This window comes from Pantherophis guttatus, chromosome 2 (genome assembly GCF_059756535.1).
Source record: "Pantherophis guttatus breed Tessera chromosome 2, ASM5975653v1, whole genome shotgun sequence".
Lineage (NCBI taxonomy): Eukaryota > Metazoa > Chordata > Lepidosauria > Squamata > Colubridae > Pantherophis > Pantherophis guttatus.
In genome coordinates, this window is record NC_142064.1 from 247,430,119 (window position 1) to 247,448,550 (window position 18,432).

At 36.4% G+C, this 18,432-nt stretch overlaps 1 protein-coding gene across 3 annotated transcripts in view; it reads left to right on the forward strand.

Moving 5' to 3' along the window:
• Positions 1-18,432, forward strand: part of CFAP20DC (CFAP20 domain containing) — a 156,700-nt gene that overhangs the window by 38,223 nt on the left and 100,045 nt on the right. For all 3 annotated transcript variants that reach the window (XM_034408787.3, XM_087887997.1, XM_034408789.2), the window contains exon 6: positions 16,904-17,018. In XM_034408787.3, the coding sequence (XP_034264678.1) occupies positions 16,904-17,018 (115 nt within the window). The remainder of the gene's footprint in view (positions 1-16,903; positions 17,019-18,432) is intronic.

An 18,432-nucleotide genomic window follows, 5' to 3' on the forward strand; every position in this document is an offset into this window, starting at 1 on the left:
ACTACGTATATGTAACTAAGTATATATAACTATTTTATTATTATTTATAATATTTTCTTCATATTTCCTTCATTGTAAAATGAAATTGTTGTAAGAAAGGATTGCTTTGTCTGCTGGATCATATTACATTACACACACTCATATCCATTAGAAGCATTTTACTGTGGCAAAAATATTTTCATTGATGACAAATGAGTTCCTATTTAAAATGTTCCACCATTAGTTTAAATTGTTAATCTCCAAATGAACAGCCAGCTGTCAGGCCTTGAGTATCTTTTTATCAAGCTGGCCAGATATGTCTGAAAACTTTTAAATAACTGTAAAACATCTCATTTTAAATAAATTGTTAGGGGATAGACAACGTAGTGTTAGGCATAGCACTGCTATTATGTTTGAATTACTTAATGTTTTGTTAAGTGTAAAGTCAGATCCTAAAAATCCTATTAAATCTTGCTCATATGGATCTTAAATTATGAACTGCCACAATGTAAAATTAATCTTTTTCCTGATTGTAAGAAAAACATGTAGAACATTCATGCTAACTGATGGAGTAGGTAAAGAAAGGTTACTTAAGTATTATCTAAAAAAACTTTTTTAATAACCTCTCAAAGAGAACTACATTATTTGGCTTAAAATAGTATTGAAAAGTACAATATTCATTTCTACTATTTGTCACATTAAAGATTTATTGGTAATGATGAAGATATGTTTTTGAAAAGAAAAAGTAAAGATAATAACTTTCAAAGCAAGCAAACAAAAAGATTAAAAATACAAAAAAATTTACATATTTATCCTTCTTCTCATTGAACAAAAATTGTTTCCAAGCTGCTTTTGAGTAAGAAAGGGAAAGAAATTTATATTTTTAAAAAATCAACCAACATACTTTGCTGTTTACTACATATACTTAATTCATGCTCCTTTCACTTTTTCTGCCTTGGCCTATTTAGTGTTCCATTTTTTTTTTTTGTTTCCTTTTTTTTTCTCTCTTAAATAATCTCCATGATGTCTTCTCCCCAAAATAATGTTTGAATAGAAAGATATATAAAAGAGGTGCCCATTCACCAGGACCCATAATGACTTTCTAGGTTCTAGATTAGTGCTCTCTTTTTCCCACTGTGCTGTGCAGGTAGGCCTTGTTTAATGTTTATGGAGATTCTCAGACATCCAGGTCAAGGTTGATTTGCAGTGTCCCAAAGGTGTTTTTTCAAGAGGCAACTGGACTTTCTTGTTTTTCTTTGAAGACGTTTCACTTCTCATCCAAGAAGCGAATTCTTCAGGTCTGACTTGGATGAGAAGCGAAACCTCTTCAAAGAAAATCAAGAAAGTCCAGTTGCCTCTTGCAAAAGCACTTTTGGGTAGTCCTTGTTTAGCGACTGCCTCAGACAGTGACCATTCAGTTAATGGTGATGAAAATATATATTTGTGGCTAGTGTCCAAATTTATGACCTTTGCAGGTGGGTAAAATAAAGGAAAGCTAAAGTAAGATCGTAAAGACAGTCATGGTTTCAATTAACAACCGCTTCACTTAAGTCCAATTTGCCAGTCCCAATTGTGGCCACTGAACAAGAACTACCTGTATTGGCTTTTAACTAGTTTTTGAGTTGATCATACTTACCTGGTAGTAAGGAATATTTTGGAGAACAAAATGTTCATATTAAGATAAAACTTTCATATATGGCAGGCTTTATGGGATATTTGTGTGTGTGTGTGTGTGTGTGTGTGTGTTTGTCTAGGACTGTACCTGGTCCTTGAAAGGTTAAATTCTTAAAATTAGTGAGGCCTGGAGAAAGTTAAACTTTTTACGGTAAGAGCTACTATAATTTATTTTGATTTGATTAATGTTAAATATAGTTAATAATGATTATTCATCAGTCAAATATTAAATATTAAACATTTGTTCTCTGTGTGGTGAAAAATAAAAGTATAATAACTTTTAAAAATCTCTGGGGGCTGCATCTAAAGCTTTCAGAGGACATACTGTATGCAGTCCTGAGTCTTCGGGTTATGTACTTTTGCACAAACAATAGATTATTTATGGCAGGTGGACTGAAATAAGAAACATTTTAAACACAGTATGTTTCAATTTAGGAGTTAGCCATTTATTTCTAATGTATTATAGAAATCTTGAAGCTTTTTTCATAGTAAAATAGTGACACATACAGGCATAAGAAGTGAAGAGAGCAGTAGCATTTTTCTATACATGGACTACCAACTATTATTCAGAAGCAAGTTACTTATAGTACTAGAAGTGATACGGCCACTACTTGTAGCCACTAATACCTTTACTCTCCATTAATTGTTTAATGTTGTAAAGACTTCCTCAAATTTGTGAGTATCAACCCATAATTGGGGTGGCAAATCTTACCAAGATAGAAAACACCCTTGTGGATTCCTTTTATTTGTTTGAAACCTCCCATCATTGAAAATTGCCCAGAAGTACGTGAGAAGGGCAGTGTGGAAATGTGATAGATAGATAGATAGATAGATAGATAGATAGATAGATAGATAGATAGATAGATAGATAGATAGATCATTCAGCATCATATGGCCAGTTAATATCATTAAACAGTTTATGCTGTTTTAGTGTAATTCATATCTGCAATCTAGCAGTGTGGTGGCTCAGTGGTTAAGTTGCTGGGCTTGTCGGCTAGAAAACTGGCAGCTCAGGTTCGAGACCCACAATGGGGTGAGCTCCATCCTCTACCTAGCTCCTGTCAACCTAGCATTTCGAAAGCATGCAAATGCAAGTAGATAAATAGGTACCACTTCAGTGGGAAGGTAACAGCACTCCGTGACATCATGCTTCGGACAGCACTGGCTCAATGGCCTTAAAATGGAGATGAACACTGCCCCCTATAGTTGGTAATGACTAGTGGAGTAAAATCCGCAGGGTCTCCTTTTAACTTTTTCCATATTTGCAATCAGTACTGCATTGTCAGTCTCTTTAATTATGTTACTGATCGTCATATTCCAGTATTCCACCCTTTTGTGGTCAAGAACCTTGAGCTGATGGCTGCCAATCGAGGACCTTGCTTGCTGTCCATTTGCAGATCCCGTTCCCATTTCACATGTTTAACAACAACCACAAATCAATATCATTCACTCATTAGAAACAAAATAACTTACTAACTAAAATACTATTCATGTACTCATCAGAAACCAATAAAGGTACTACTAAATAATCTGTCCCACATTTCTGTTCATAAGAAACAAAGCAAAATAACCTACTAGCTGTTTGCTTCTCTTTTCCCTTCCCTATTTACCCAAAACAAATACTTGAAAATTATGGGTAATCAAACTAAATGAGCCCTAAGATAGAAGGAGCAGAAATACAACCAAACTAAATTCCCTGAGAGTAAACCTCTTGGACATGACCAGGAGTGGAGAAACAGGTGGGAGATAACTGTTGGGCTACCTATTATTGACATTATTTAGGCAACCAGCAATTTTTGTGTAAATGGAGCAGGCTGGCTCCATCTTAAAACGGCCTTATTTTCTCTGTCATGCTCCATTTTACTCACCTTTTTTCCAAGTTACAAAGCCACAGATAGAGTCATATTTCTTCACAGGGAGTTGTTCAATTTCTATCACCATTTTGGTTATTCCTTTCTGCGGTTTTGCCAAGTGCTTGTAAATGATAATCTCCTAATTAGTTCATGGAGAGCTTTTTAGATACATCTCTGCAGCGGTTTCTATATACTCCTCCACTAATAAGTAGGGCTGAGTTTTGAAGCTATTTTACTTCTTCCTTTTAGCACTGTCAGGGTGTGCTACACTTTTCCTGAGATGGGAATGACAGTGTCCTTGTCACGTAACCTTAATATCAAAGTGAGGCAGAAAGTATTAATGTTTGGCTTCCACAAATTGGCTTCTACAAGGGAAAGTCTTGTGTCTCACTGACCTAGATTTCTTTGTGTCAATAGATGGGTAGATGAGTGCTTTGATAGATATCATATTCCTGAGTTTTCAAAGAAAACTGACAGAATTCTTCACAAAAGGTCTCTCAAACAAACTTAGCAGCCATGAAATAAAGCAACAGATGGGGTTATGGATTAGTAACTTCCTGAAGAATAAAATGTAGAAAGTAAAGAGTAGGAATAAGTGGAGAGTTTCCAACTCAAAATAAAGGTCCCCAGGATCAATGCCGGAAGAGTCCAAAGTTCAGGATGAGCAGTGTAGTGACCACGTTTGCTATAATGCCAAACTGTTAAGATCAATAAGATGAAGAATTTGTGAAGAACTCCCCAAAAAATCTTTTTTAACTTAGTGAATGTGTTCCTAAATGTCAAATGTAGCTTCATAAGTGTAAGAAAATGTAATATTATGCATATTGATACCAAATCAATATATAAATCCAACATTTACACATATATTTTGGGGAATTGAACTGGCAGTAACTGATGGGTAAAGGGAGAGTAGCATCTGTAACAAACTGTGATGATGCTAATTATGAAAACCTATGCAGTGAATTCATATTGTAAATATTGTAAAATGTAACCTTGTAGACACCCTAGAAAATGATCTTTCATGGTGGATAGCTCCATGAAAATGCCCACATGATAACCAGCTTCTGGTTTTTGTTTTTCTTTTAAAGGCAAATAGCAATAGCACTTAGACTTAAGCCCTCTCTAAGCGGTTTGCAGAGTTAGCATATTGCCCCCAACAATCTGGGTCCTCATTTTACCAACCTTGAAAGGATGGAAGGCTGAGTCAACCTTGAGACGGTTAGGATCGAACTGCCAAATTGCTGGCAGCCGGCAGTCAGCAGAAGTAGCCTGCAGTACTGCATTCTAACAACTGCGCTACCACGCAGTGTGGTGCCTTGTTATGCCTTGTTATGCTGTGCCATAATGCCTTGTTATGAACAATTAGGAAGGGTATTCGAAAAAAAACCCTATATAGTAACAACTTTATATCAAATCAATGTGAAAACCACACCTAGAGTAGATGCATGGTTTTGCATGCACGCTTGATGGATGTGGTAGAAAAGAGACAAAACCAATTAAAGCAGCTTCCCAGGGAGGAAAAACTACAGCTTTTTGTAACTAGAGTAGAAGATAAGAGATACAGTAGAGATATATACACATATTATTAAAAAATGTGGCCACAAAGAACATTTTGTTCTTCGTGGTATTGAAATTCAAGATCATCCATTAAAACTAAGTTGATAAATCGAAGTGGTTACTACTAGACTGATAGCAAATCCCCCCTCACTCCTTGCTTCCCTACCCACCCATCTTTTATTCTCATAATGCTGTATTATCCCTGTGGTTTTTTTCATTGTTTATTCTATTGTTCCATTACTTTGGTACTGTTATGTTTACAGTTCTTTTCACTTCTCTGCTTTTATTGTTGTAAGCTGCCCAGAGTAGCCCCACGGCAAGATAGATGGCAAATAAATTTAACAAACAAATATTGTTAGAAAGAAATGCTTATTTTATTATTGCCGCGGAATTTGCTGCATCTGGTGTGACAGGAGCCCCCAATTTAAATACTTTCAAAAATGGACTGGACATATTAATGGCAGTTTAGTCAATCTACTAATTTAATTACTGTTTATTGCATCTTGAGTTGGAGGTGGCGTCTGGATAGTTACCCAAGGACCATCAGCACCCTGGTGATTTTGGGGTACCAAGTGGCAGAAATGCTAGATTAGAAGTATTTTTTTTTTATTTGATTTATATGCCGCCCTTCTCCGGAGATTCAGGGCGGTTTACAATGCGTTAAGCAATAGCCTTCATTCTTTTGTATATTTTATACAAAGTCAGCTTATTGCCCCCACAAAAGTGGGTCCTCATTTCACCTACCTTAGAAATGATGGAAGGCTGAGTCAACCTTGAGCCTTGGAGAGATTCGAACCAGCAGAAATTGCAGGCAACTGTGTTAATAACAGGGTGCACTAAACCACTGTACTATCAAGGCTTGTTGGCCTGATCCAGCAGAAAGGCTCTTATGTTTTTAAATGGAAATACTAACTTTAGCAAATATGCTGCCTTTCCTTATCCTTATTAACTGGCAAAAAATGTTCACAAAGTAAGGCTGTAACAAACCATTACTGAGAGTAACTTCGAAATTATTAGAAACTCATTGGTGCCATTTGCTTTTTACTGTTCTCGACTCTGTCATTTTAGTACCAAACTGTTGTGAAAACAAAGCTGCAATCAAGATGGTTTGTCAGGATGTTAGTATGTCAGGTTAGAACATGAAAATTTGCAAAAAGAGGGCTTGGAAAAATAATCACAGCGAATGATTTTTGTAAATGTGTGAACTCAATTTGGATATGTAATTATACAAAGCAATTGCTGTTTGGAAAGGGTGAAAATTGTAATTACATGCTTAGAAAAATAGCCCATGACCCAAGCCCATTCAGTTTCTAGAAGTTTTCATGTCAAACAAATAGAAAATTCAACTTCTACACTCAATTAAGTATGTGTTTGTTTTTGAAAATCAAAGAAGCTACTGAATATTAAACTGCAAAATGTTTTAATTGACTTTTGAGATGTTCTACACAGCTGCCAGAGGAATAACTGTCCCAAATCAACCAGTGACAATTCATGCCCAGTGTAGATGGAGGGGCAGAGGTCTGGATGACTAACGGTTGGCATTCTAGTTAACTCATAGTCCAATCAGAAAGGACCCATTCAATCTACTTCTTTTGAAAGATGCTTCTGGTAGTAACTACTGCGGAGGGGTGAAGAAGAGTAAGATTTGGCAGCACTGCTTTTGGGTAGTGGTGTCCGCTCTTTGGGATAGCTTCCCTCAGAGATGAGTTTTGCCACCTTAAGTAGATCTCTTAAGAAGCTGCAGAAAACTGAAATTTCCCAGAAAACATTTGCTGAGTGAGAAGGCATGATTTGTTGATACTGTTTCTATTCTTTTCTCTATATCAGGGGTCCCCAACCCCCCAGTCTGCGGGCCAGTGCTGGTTCACAGCCCGTTCAGAACAGGGCTGCAGAAGTGGTAGGCGAGTGCGCGCAAAGCTGCATTTGTGAAAACAGTGCATGCATATGTGACATGCAAAATCGTTCCCTTTTTCTCACCCCCCCCCCTTCGCCGATCCACCAAACTGGAAAAGTTAGGGACTGCTGCTCTATACCATCATGCAATTAATCTCTTATTTTTCTGCTTTTTAATTGATTTTAACTTAGCAACTTAATCACTTATTAATTTATGTTTATGGTGGCTGTTTTATCTGCTCATTTGTTTACTCAATATGGGTGTGTGTTTGTATAGTCTTGATGGCTGAAGAGGGAAGTAAATGAGTGAAAGGACGAGCTCACTGGTTCTTTGTTCACTATGAAGTATGAATGCTTGTTGGCAATATACAACCAAAACCAACAAATAGTTATAAGCAGGTACTACTAGGGAGATGTAGGTGGACGCTGTTCTTCCTTTATTTCTAAATGTTATTTCCAAGCTACGTGAAATGCTTTTCCACACCTTCCCTCTAAAGCCACAAGCTACAGAACTTTTCAGAGACCTGGCCTTTCAGTCCTTTTATCATTTGTCCATCCATCCTCTCCAGTTTGAAGATTTTACTTGTTCACAGCCCCAGAATCAGTAAGAACATCCCTGCCTGAGACTCCTGCCTAAAGAAAACTTCAGGAAGAGCCCAGAAATCAGGAGAACAGTGGGACAGTTGCCGTTGAAACACACAGAAAAAATATGGGTAGTCCTTGACTACAATTAAGCCCAAAATTTCTGTTGGTTAGCGAGACATTTGTTAAGTGAGTTTTGCCCCATTTTATGACTTTTCTTTTCACACTTGATAAGTGAATCAAATTGTTAAGTTAGCAACACAACTGTTAAATGAATCTGGTTTCCAATTGACTTTGCTTGTCAGAAGGTCTCAAAAAGCGATCACATGACCCCGGGACACTGCAACCATCATAAATAGGAACCAGTTGCCAAGCATCTGAATTTTGATCATGTGACCGTGGGGGATGCTGCAACAGTTGTTAAGTGTGAAAAATGGTCATGTCACTTTTTTCAGTGCCATTGTAAGTCGGAGACTACCTGTTTCCAGTGAACAGTGAAAGAATATTCTGTCCGATCCTTTCACTCATTTATTTCTCCCCATCCTCCACTATCACCACCACACAAATTTTCCAGCCAAGCAATTCTCACATCCTGCCTGCAGGCTGTAGCTGCTCTTTATAAACTTCTTTTGACTAAGTGGTAATGAGCAAGAGTGTGGACTGCCTGTCTGGAGTGATATTTTTTTTCCCTAGCCTAACTAAGCCACTTGATTCCTGGTTTAAACGAAGCAGGAGGCAAACTGAAGCATTGCCTGTTTTGGCTTGCAATAGTTTCAGTGGACTAGGAAGAAGTTATAATTAGACCATGGAGGGTAAAAGAAACAGAAGGTAAAGTTTTTCCAAGACAAGAAAGTAATGTCTTGTCTCTTTGGGGCAAAGAGATACGCCAGTGCCCTCCCTGCCTTTTAGCTGCAAGCCTTGTCTGAAATCCTCAGAATTTTGTGGCACTTAAAAGACCTACAGATTTATTTTATATGAGATTTTGAGGATCACATTTTGCTTCGCTACCAAGGTATGACAAAAACATGAGGCTTACAGCCATTAATTTAGTGATCATTTGAAGTTACAACAGTAATGAAAAAAGTGACATATGTTCAGTTTTCACATTTATGACCATTGCAGCATCCCCATGGTCACGTTATCAAAATTTGGGCACTTGGCAAATGGCATGTATTTGTGACAGTTTCACTGTCCCGGGGTTATGCGATCATCATTTGTAATCTTCCCAGCAGACTTCCGACAAGCAAAGTCAATGGGGGAAGCACAATCGCTTAATGACCTCATGATTCACTTAACAACTACAGTGATTTGTTTAACATCTGTGGCAAAAAGGATCATAAAATGGGGAAAAACTCAACAATGCCTTGCTTACCAATGGAAATTTTAGGCTCAATTGTGGTCGTAAATCGAGGACTACCTATATAGATAAAACATCTACTGCCAGATTAAACTTTCAATATGTCTAATATATGTCAGTATTCTAAGTATATTTTTGAATACATTTATAAAAGTGTATTAGTTTACTTGCATGAGTAAGTATGACATTCAGTGAAACTTTATGCCAGTGTTATAGTCAATGAACAGATTGTTCATCTGCAACAGGTCACCTTATAAACACAAGAGCAAAATGGAATGGACACCTGCCAATAAATTAAGAAAGACAAGCCAACAAAATTAATTAGAAACATAAATAGTTAAATCTTAGTCATAAATAAGCTGCTCCTGGAAAAGGTTCATTAGTTAAACATTGTGCACATTTATATTCATTACAGGGCTTTATCCATATTGGACAAATTAAAAGCTGTTTTGCGGATTACATATTTGGTTCTGTATCATCTGGCACAGTTTTCTAAAGCTTGGCTAAACAGATAATCTTTTCATAAAACTGAATGTACAAAATAGTTTAAACTTGGGGTAACTGGCATTAGGATAATCTGTTCAAAAGAGAACTTTAGAAGACTCAAAATATATTTGTTTTTTCTCCCAGATTGAATATGGAACTGTTAGCTCTTATGGAACCTTAAAGGATTACTGATGTAATCCTGGAAATATTTCAGGTTTCTTGGCTAATTTCAGTGTTAAGTTTTTACAACATTTTAATTTTAAACAAAATGCAATAAATGATAATAATGTGCTTTTCTTCCAAACATAATCTTGGATTTTATTTAACATTTATTTGAGAAAATAAAAATATATACAATTTAATTCTGGAGCATTGTTTCAAAATTTGCCTGCTGTCAGGAAAGTAAAAGTAAATAGAAGCTAACACTGATAGTCACTATCTTGTGGGCCAGAAAAGATGGCAGGGAATATTGTTATTTTGTGACTAGCCTAGTCCACAGAGATAGCATTTTATGAATAGGCCTTTAAGTGTCTATGGTACTATACGATCTCAGAATGTTAAATATGCTCCCAAAGTTTCTAATGAAATCCAAACTTTTATAGTAATTCTAGTATTTTGAGAGGACAGAAAGTAAAAACAGAACGGAAAGAGAAGAATGATCAAAGAGAAGAGTGCTATTTTATAGAATAAGCTTGAGTGAGTTAATAGGACAGGACAGCTGTTAGCATTTTAAAGGGGAATTGGAAGGGGGAGATCCCAATAAATTTCTAGTTTAAGTAAAAATGTATATTTGGTAACCTGAGGTCTTGTGGAAAAAGGGGAAAAAATCAAAAGTCTTCAGCTGATCTCAAGATGTTGAATAAGCTCAAAAAGTTTCTAATGAAATCCAAAACTTCAATACTTGAAACAAGAGATGTTGAAGATTTTGTACCACTGGCACTCAAAAAGGACATTATTCATATCCTTAAGAAAAAAAAAGAAAAGATGACCAGGAACCTGCAGTTATGATTCACCATTTTGTGGCATGTGTGTAATCCTGTCTGAAAACAATTTATCATGTCTTTGCAGAAACCATAATTGTAGTGGTCCTTCAAAAAAAGAATATTGTCAACCCTGAAGCTGACCTGACCAAGGCCATTTTGAGGCTTCAGTGTTGCCACACTGGAACTGAGAGATAGGGAAGTGGGGAATAGAGATAGCTGGGGTTTTGTAGCCAAAACAAAATGCTTTCTCCTGGGAACCAAGGACATTCCCACAAGTGGTCAGAGAGAGGAGGAGTGAAGTTATCAGGCAACCAGACGACACCTTGATTGGACCATGTGACTGATAGTTTGGGAAAGGGGGAAAAACTTTTAATTAGGTGAAAACTGTGGGAACCAGCTTGTGCCAATATGATATATCCACTAAAACTACTCTTTGAGGAATCTACTTGCCTCAGAGTTTTGTTCATTATGGGTGTTTTACTTGGAACCCTGACAAATACAAGTATTGGATATTCAAAAAAAACTTCACCTCCACTAATGAAAACAAAGGAAAATAGGATACCGTACAACAAATTGCTAGAAGTACTAGCTCTTCAGAAGGAGGAGAAAGCCAGTGAATAAATACTTGAATCAAGAGTTGTGGAAGATATTTTGCACCCCTGGTACACAAAAACAGTTTTCATGCCCTTGTAAAAAATGGTACAATCTTAAGGGAAAGAAAACAAAGGGACAGTTGTAAGGGACAGTAGGAGTAATATTGAAAAACAGAGGAAGCAACACAGCCAAGACAACAGATAAAAGAAACATACAGAAATGTAACCCAAGTAAACATCTCAGATGAGACCATTCCTACTTCTGATAAAGGTGAAGGAAGTGGGGAGGTTCATTCAGATTTAAAAGATTCTGTTACGGTAAGCTTATAATAAAAGTAGTATTAGTAATCATGATTTTGGTTTTCTAGTTTGGTCTATCTTGGAAGACTGACAGCACTATGGGATGGGAGACAGAATAGTCGACATCTATAGGACAAAATCTTTCCAGCAGTGTCTGGCTAGAAAAAAAATAAGAAGTTGTGATTCAGAAAGAAGCAAATAAATGTGTTCCGATCAAACCGACTGGCTTATGAAATTTAGAGTTTGCCAGGAGTGAGGTCTAGAAGTTTGACAAAACTTTTAAGTTGGTAACAAGTCTACTAAAATTTACCTCTTACTTTTAACCCATATACAACGATGCTTAAAAAATTTTGAACTTGTTTGGATGTTCAATATTTCTGCATAAATGTGACATAAAATGTGATCTCTTCTCTACAAAAGTTTCCTTTTGTGAGTGCAAAAATATTGAACATTCAAAAGGGTTCACAAACTTTTAAGTGTCACTGTAGAAATAAATGGCATTGCAAAAAACAAAACAAAACCACCAATAGCTGCAACTGTGCCATCATGGGATTTGAAGATTTATGTAGTAGAGCATCTTAGACTCAGGTGTTTTTATCCATCCCTCCATCCTTCCATTCTACTCCCTGGAAGAAAACCAGAAAAGGAAAAACATTGTAAATGGAATTGATAGAAGAAATTCGTTTTTTTTGGGGGGGGGTCATAGTTTAAGTAATCATCTGGAGCCAGTGATGATCCAATGCTTGTTCGGTGTGGCCTGTGCATCACAAAGACTGATAAAATATATCTAGGTGAAACATGTGGGTTTGTTGGTAAAATGGGCCTACTTAGCCAAGCTTTGAAAAAATGGGAAGTTTTGGCATTGTCTTCATTATATATACTAATGTTCAGAGCACGAGAAGATTAACATGAACTCCAAGTTCAGAGAGACAAATATGATTTAATAAATCTGGTCACATGTCTCCCTTGATTAAAATAAAGCAATTGAAGGATATAATTTATTCACAAGGAATAAATTAAGCAATAGAAGGGAAACAGATATTGCATTCTATGTCAGAAATGCCTATACCTGCTCAGAAATCCAAGTGAATGAACCTGATACTGTAGAATGCAGCTGTTTTAAATAACTCCCTTATTACTACCCTGTAATCTCTTAATTTGGGGTAGAGTTTGGGCAACTGGATGGAGCTGAGCGTTTACTGGGTGGATAATCTTCCTGATGCCACACGGAGTTCGCAAAATGAATAATGCAGTTGTCTACCTTTGTCCACCCAACCAAGCAGAAGATATGAATGTATTAGCCCTGAGAGGCAGGCCAGTTCAGGAAACAGACTCTGCAAACATCACAGGAATGCTACTCTATTGTTATTGGGCAGGGGTGTCAAACTAGTGGCATCATGTCATCACCTGACGTATTGTGACTTTTCCCCCTTTGCTAAACTGGCGGTGGGTGTGACCAGCACATGACGCATCTGGCCCGCAGGCCGCAAGTTTGACACCCCTATTGTAGGGTGTAATGACAGAATAATTGTCAGAGTTTCCCTTTGCCCCTATTTATACCAAACAGGACAAGGCAAGGTTCTGCATTTATTTTTCACACTTTCCTGTTCCTAAGGACATTTACATATCTTCATTAAAGTTATCTCCAAATTCCTATACAGATTCAGCCTTTCCAGAAGGAAACTGCAGATCTTTCAAAGAAACATAAAGTAGTAGTGATTGGAGGTATTAATTACGGTCAGTTTCCATTGAGAAACAAGCTTCGCCAAACCAATTCCTTCCGGAAATTCTTGTGTTGCTGACAACCTTCTCTTCAAAGGGTAGAAGAAATCTCAAGGCATTGAGCTGTCATTGACTTGATATTAACCAGTAGGAAAGACTTAGTTAAAAAGCATAAGCGTGATAATGATATGTGGTTATATAATGTTGGTGTTCCTAATTTATATATCATATATGAATCTTGCAACTTAGCAAGCATTTAGAGCAGTGATACATAAGATTTCATGGAATGAAATGATCATGGAAAAAGGAGTCTAAAATAGATATGGGAAGAAAGGAAAGAAGTTTTATAAAGACAATGAGGACAGCAAAAAAAAGTTAGTGAAGTTCTCAGAACATATAAAGGAGATAAAAGGATGCGGACACATCAAGTTTGCCAGGTTAATGGGGATGAACATGTTTCATTGCAAAAGAAATGAGGCTCCCTAGTCCTCCCTACATGTAGTAAGACCTTTGATGAAGATTCAGGAAAACTGTAAAATCAGATTTCATTCCTGGGAGGGAAAATTAGCATGAGCCTGCTAGCCTTGGAGCTTCAGGTACATCTCAATGGTGTGATTATGTGAATACATTCCCTTTGAGATTTCAGCTGGCATATGGTATTGAAGCTGCTTTCATTGCCTTGATGAATGACCTAGTGCAAAAACTGTGAAGTGAGACCCTGCCAGGCAGCTTCTGATATCATTGATGTTGGTATCTTTCTGGATTGATCAATGGTCTTACCAAGAAGTAGTCTTCTGAATAAGAAATTGGGGTCTGGATGTTTGGTAAGCTGTCCTGCCAGTACAGGTAGTCCTTGACTTACAAGCACAATTGAGGCCAACATTCTGTTGCTAAGTAATACAGTTGTTAGGGTTTATGACCTTGTCAGTTTTTAAGTGAATCACTGCAGTTCTTAAGTTAGTAACATGGTTATTAAGTGAATCTGGCTTCTCCATTAAGTATACTTGTCAGAAGGTTGCAAAAAGTGATCACATGACCCCGGGACACTGCAACTGTCATAAATATGAACCAGTTGCCAAGCATTTGAATTTTGATCCTGTGACCATGGGGATGCTGCAATAGTTGTAAGTCTGAAAAATGATCATAGGTCGCTTTTTTTCAGTGCGGTTGTAACTTCAAATGGTTACTAAACAAATGCTTGTAAGTCAACGACTACCTGTATAGTACATGTTGATGTGCCCCAATTTTGCATAGTTGCTATGGTTTTTGTTGCTTTTTTGTTTTATTGTAATTCTCTGTTTATTATACATGGTTGTATTGTATTGTATTGTATTGCATTGCATTGCATTGCATTGCATTGCATTGCATTGCATTGCATTGCATTGCATTGCATTGCATTGCATTGCATTGCATTGCATTGCATTGCATTGCATTGCATTGCATTGCATTGCATTGCAGTGTTATGAACTGGTCGCCATATAAATCCTTGAAATAAATATCAGCATATATCTCCTTGTTAGATGCTTGTCTTTTTTTGCAAATTGGGCAGTGCTTTCTTTCATGTTGTTCACAAATTATGGACTGCATTCCCTCAAGAATTACATTTGCTCCTCATTTGTCTCAGCAGCTAACTAATCTGTATCAAATCAAATTTCTTTATTACGGTCTTTGACCAGCCTTTACAGTAAAAATGAGAAATAGTTCGATGCAACAATTCATTATTGAGAAAAGAAAAAAACCAATAGCATAATAAAACAATATATCTAACTGAAAGTTTTGCACTTGAAGATCTTTGGCCACCTGATATATGAGTGTGGGGTTAGCATCCCTTAAAAAGTAATACGATTGATTAGTGTTGGCACTCATATTTGGAAATGATTGAGGAGATCAAAGAACGTCTTGTGGCATTCAAAAAAGGACACCATCTGAGGACATGAGCAAGAGTTTCCTTGTGGATCCACAAGGCCAAAATTTGTGCAAATAAGGACTCCCATAAAATCTTCCTGCCAGTAGAGCTGATAGCGGGGCTGGCTTGAGTTAATTTTAAATTGATTTTAAATTGGGTTATTTGAATTTACGGCCAATAATATTTAATTATTTTAAATTGTTTTTAAATTTTGTATGTATTGTTTTTTATTCTGGCTGTTCACCGCCCTGAGTCCTATTCTGGAGAAGGGCGGTATAGAAATTTAAATAAATAAATAAATAAATAAATAAGGAGGGCATCAAAAGAAAGCTCTGGAAAAGGCCCATCTATATTTGCTGTAAAAATGTATCTCTTTTGCTGGGCTTTTAAATGTTAATTGTAAGATAGGTCTTCAACTGTTTACATTCTGTTTTTGTTTTCTGTATTTTATGAACCTCACTAGGTATGCACCATAGCAGAAAATAAATGTTCATTCATTTGTATCCCACCTTTATTATTTTTTTTACAAATAACTCAAGGCAGTGAACCTATCCAACACACCTTCCTCCTACTATTTTTCCCACAACAACCCTATGAGGTGAATTGGGCTAAGAGAGAGAGAGTGACTGGCCCAAAGCATCCATGGCTAAGGTTGGACTTGAATTCACAAGTTTTCCATTTTCCTGCCTGGTGCCTTAACTACTGGACCACACTGGCTTGTTTTAACTTGTGAAAGAATGTGAATGAATAATGTGTGGTGGTTTCTTATTCTCGTCCCTTAAAAGAATTGATTCATTGGCATGTTTTTGATGTACATTCTTTTTCATAAAAATAATTCTAATTATTCCATTGACTTGCTTCATTTTGCTTTTCTCCCCCCTCAACATTCCATTGCGCTTGAGAATGTTTAGTCTTCATTGGCTACATTGGCTCCCACTCCTATTTAAAGGATTGTCTATGGAGATTTTCAGTCATGGTTGAATGAGCCACGATCATGGCTGTCCCAAAGGTGCTTTTTCAAAAGGCAATTGAACTTTGTTTTTCCCTGAAGACATTCTCATCCAAGAAGCTTCTTCAGATCTGACTGAATGGTGGAAAATGGAAGGTTTTATATTCCTTGCAGTCATCTAAGTATATCCAAAATAATGGAAAATATTCTGATTTTGAGGACTTGTCTAAAATTGTTTATCAGAAAGGGAAAAAGCAAGCAATAGGAATTGCTAGCCTGCCTGATGGAAAAGGGAACTGAATAAACCTATAGGTCTAAAACTTTACATTCTGGTAGAACAAAACTTTTCAGTTATGAAATTAGAAACTTGGCTAGTATGAAATTTTTGGAAATGGGAAATAGCATATAGGAGACCAAACTGTTTGTGACTGTAACCCAGTGGTGGAATCTGATTTTTTTTACTACCAGTTTTGTGGGCGTGGCTTGTTTGGGCATGGTGTGGCTTGGTCAGTGTGGCTTAAATAGCTTAAATAGCAGTAAGCATGTGGGTTTGATATTTGGAGGTAGGCGATCAGAAGAGGAAACTGACATGTTAATGTTTTGCATATGTTTTTAAACAAAGCCCATATGATATTACAGATGCATTTTTAGAAAATGAAAACACAACGATATTCCTTTTTAGAGATGTGATAGAATTTTCCAAGATCACACAAGCTGAAGGGAGCTGGGGGGAAAAGCATGATTATTGAAGGCTTGTGGTTTCTCAATTCATGTAAATTGAATTCTTTCGTAAGTTTGAAATGCTATGGAAATCAAGTGAAGAGTGTGTAGTGTTGAAATAAAATTAACATGTAAAGTGATTTTATGTATTCAGCTTGAAGCGACTATGAATTTGAAAGAGAAATCTCATTACTTATCTTGTAGAAGGATAATATTTAACTTCTCCATTTGCTATCCTTGATATAAAGCTTTTACATGTGAATGATGGTTTTTTGTGGCTGCCCAGAGAGAAAGGTTTTTGAATTGATGGAGATCAATTTCTATCATCTCACAATTTTTTCTCTTGCAGGATAACTGATTTAGGAAATATTAAAAGAAGATTGTATTTATCGACGATCCACAAAGAATTATCTGTAACCCCTCTGCATGCAAAAATCCCTCTCTTTATGATCAAGCGCAAAATTGTAAGTATATTTCCTTCCTTGTTCAAATGATTACTGTCTTGTGTGATTCTCTTCTACTTAGAAATGTGACACACACAAAAATAAATAAATAAATAATAATACTTTCTATTGCAGTGCTTAAATATTTGGTCGTTCCTACCAGCGATCCAGCATATCATGATTACAAGAAATTGTTTTTCTGGTTAATTTCACATATTTCTTCAGAATTAATTGTACAGCAATGCACACAATGTAGTACAAACTGGATCATCATTAGGCACTTCTGTGGCATGAAGATTAAGTAGATTGGTGGAACACGAGATCAATCATGAATCATACTGACACTTTCTAGGTGCTGTTCGTTCTTCCCATTCCTATTCAGTGGATGAGAACCAAAACACAATTTTCATGCCAAGCATTCCAATAATGCTATGTTATTAATTCTATATGCATAGCACCTTAACTGCTTGATTTGAGTAAAAAGATACGATAGAAATTAAGTAAAAAACATCGAAGATGGTATGCCAAAGATTAGGAGAATTAGGAGAAATGACCTTGTTCTATAAAATGATTTTGTTACCTCTGCAATAACATCACTGGCAATTAATTCCAACTAGAACTAGTGTGTTTCTAAGAATGATTCCAGATTTCTGTCTGAAATTTTTTGAGGGGAGGGAAGTAAGGAAACAACAGAGAGTTCTTAGATTCATGTATATAGGGAAATAAGCTTCAGATTTAATTTACAAAATTAAGATATCCTGGAAAGCATGCATTTCCTTTCATTCGTGCAATCTATCGTAAAAAGAGGTAATACTTACTTAGTGACTGCAGTTGGGACCAGCAACTTGGTTGCTAAGCAGCACCGTTACTACGGGACCACAACAGGCTTATAATTTCACTTCCACTGTGGTCAGTTTCTCTTGGGTGCATTATGTCATTAATTTTCATATCCCTTGTTGATGGCGTCCATGTTTTCGGATATCCTTAAACGCAAATCAAATATGAATGTGTGTGTCATATAATCCCCCAGACTATTTACATATGCAATGTTTTCTTGCAGAGGTAATTTGGAGATACTGTTTTCTTCTTAAAGGAAAAAAAACCAAACATCCAGGAATAAGAATAGTTCTTTGTTGTTGTTTTTAAATTTGAAATTGGTATGTTTTATGCATCCCTTAGAAATGTTATCAAATTAATAAAATGTCTAATTTTTTCATCTCTTTTCTACAGTCAGAAGTCAGGAATTAATTTCGCTATGTGGGTTTAATTTTTACTGCAGAATTTGTTCTGAATTAATCCTATCTTCTAGTGTTATATGTTACTAAACAATATAAACATGTCCCCTTCATTTCACTCACAACAGTTTTCTTTTTGTACTCAGAAAAGCAAAATCAAAAGCAAGCACCTTAATCCTTGCCTTTGATAGATTTTGGTC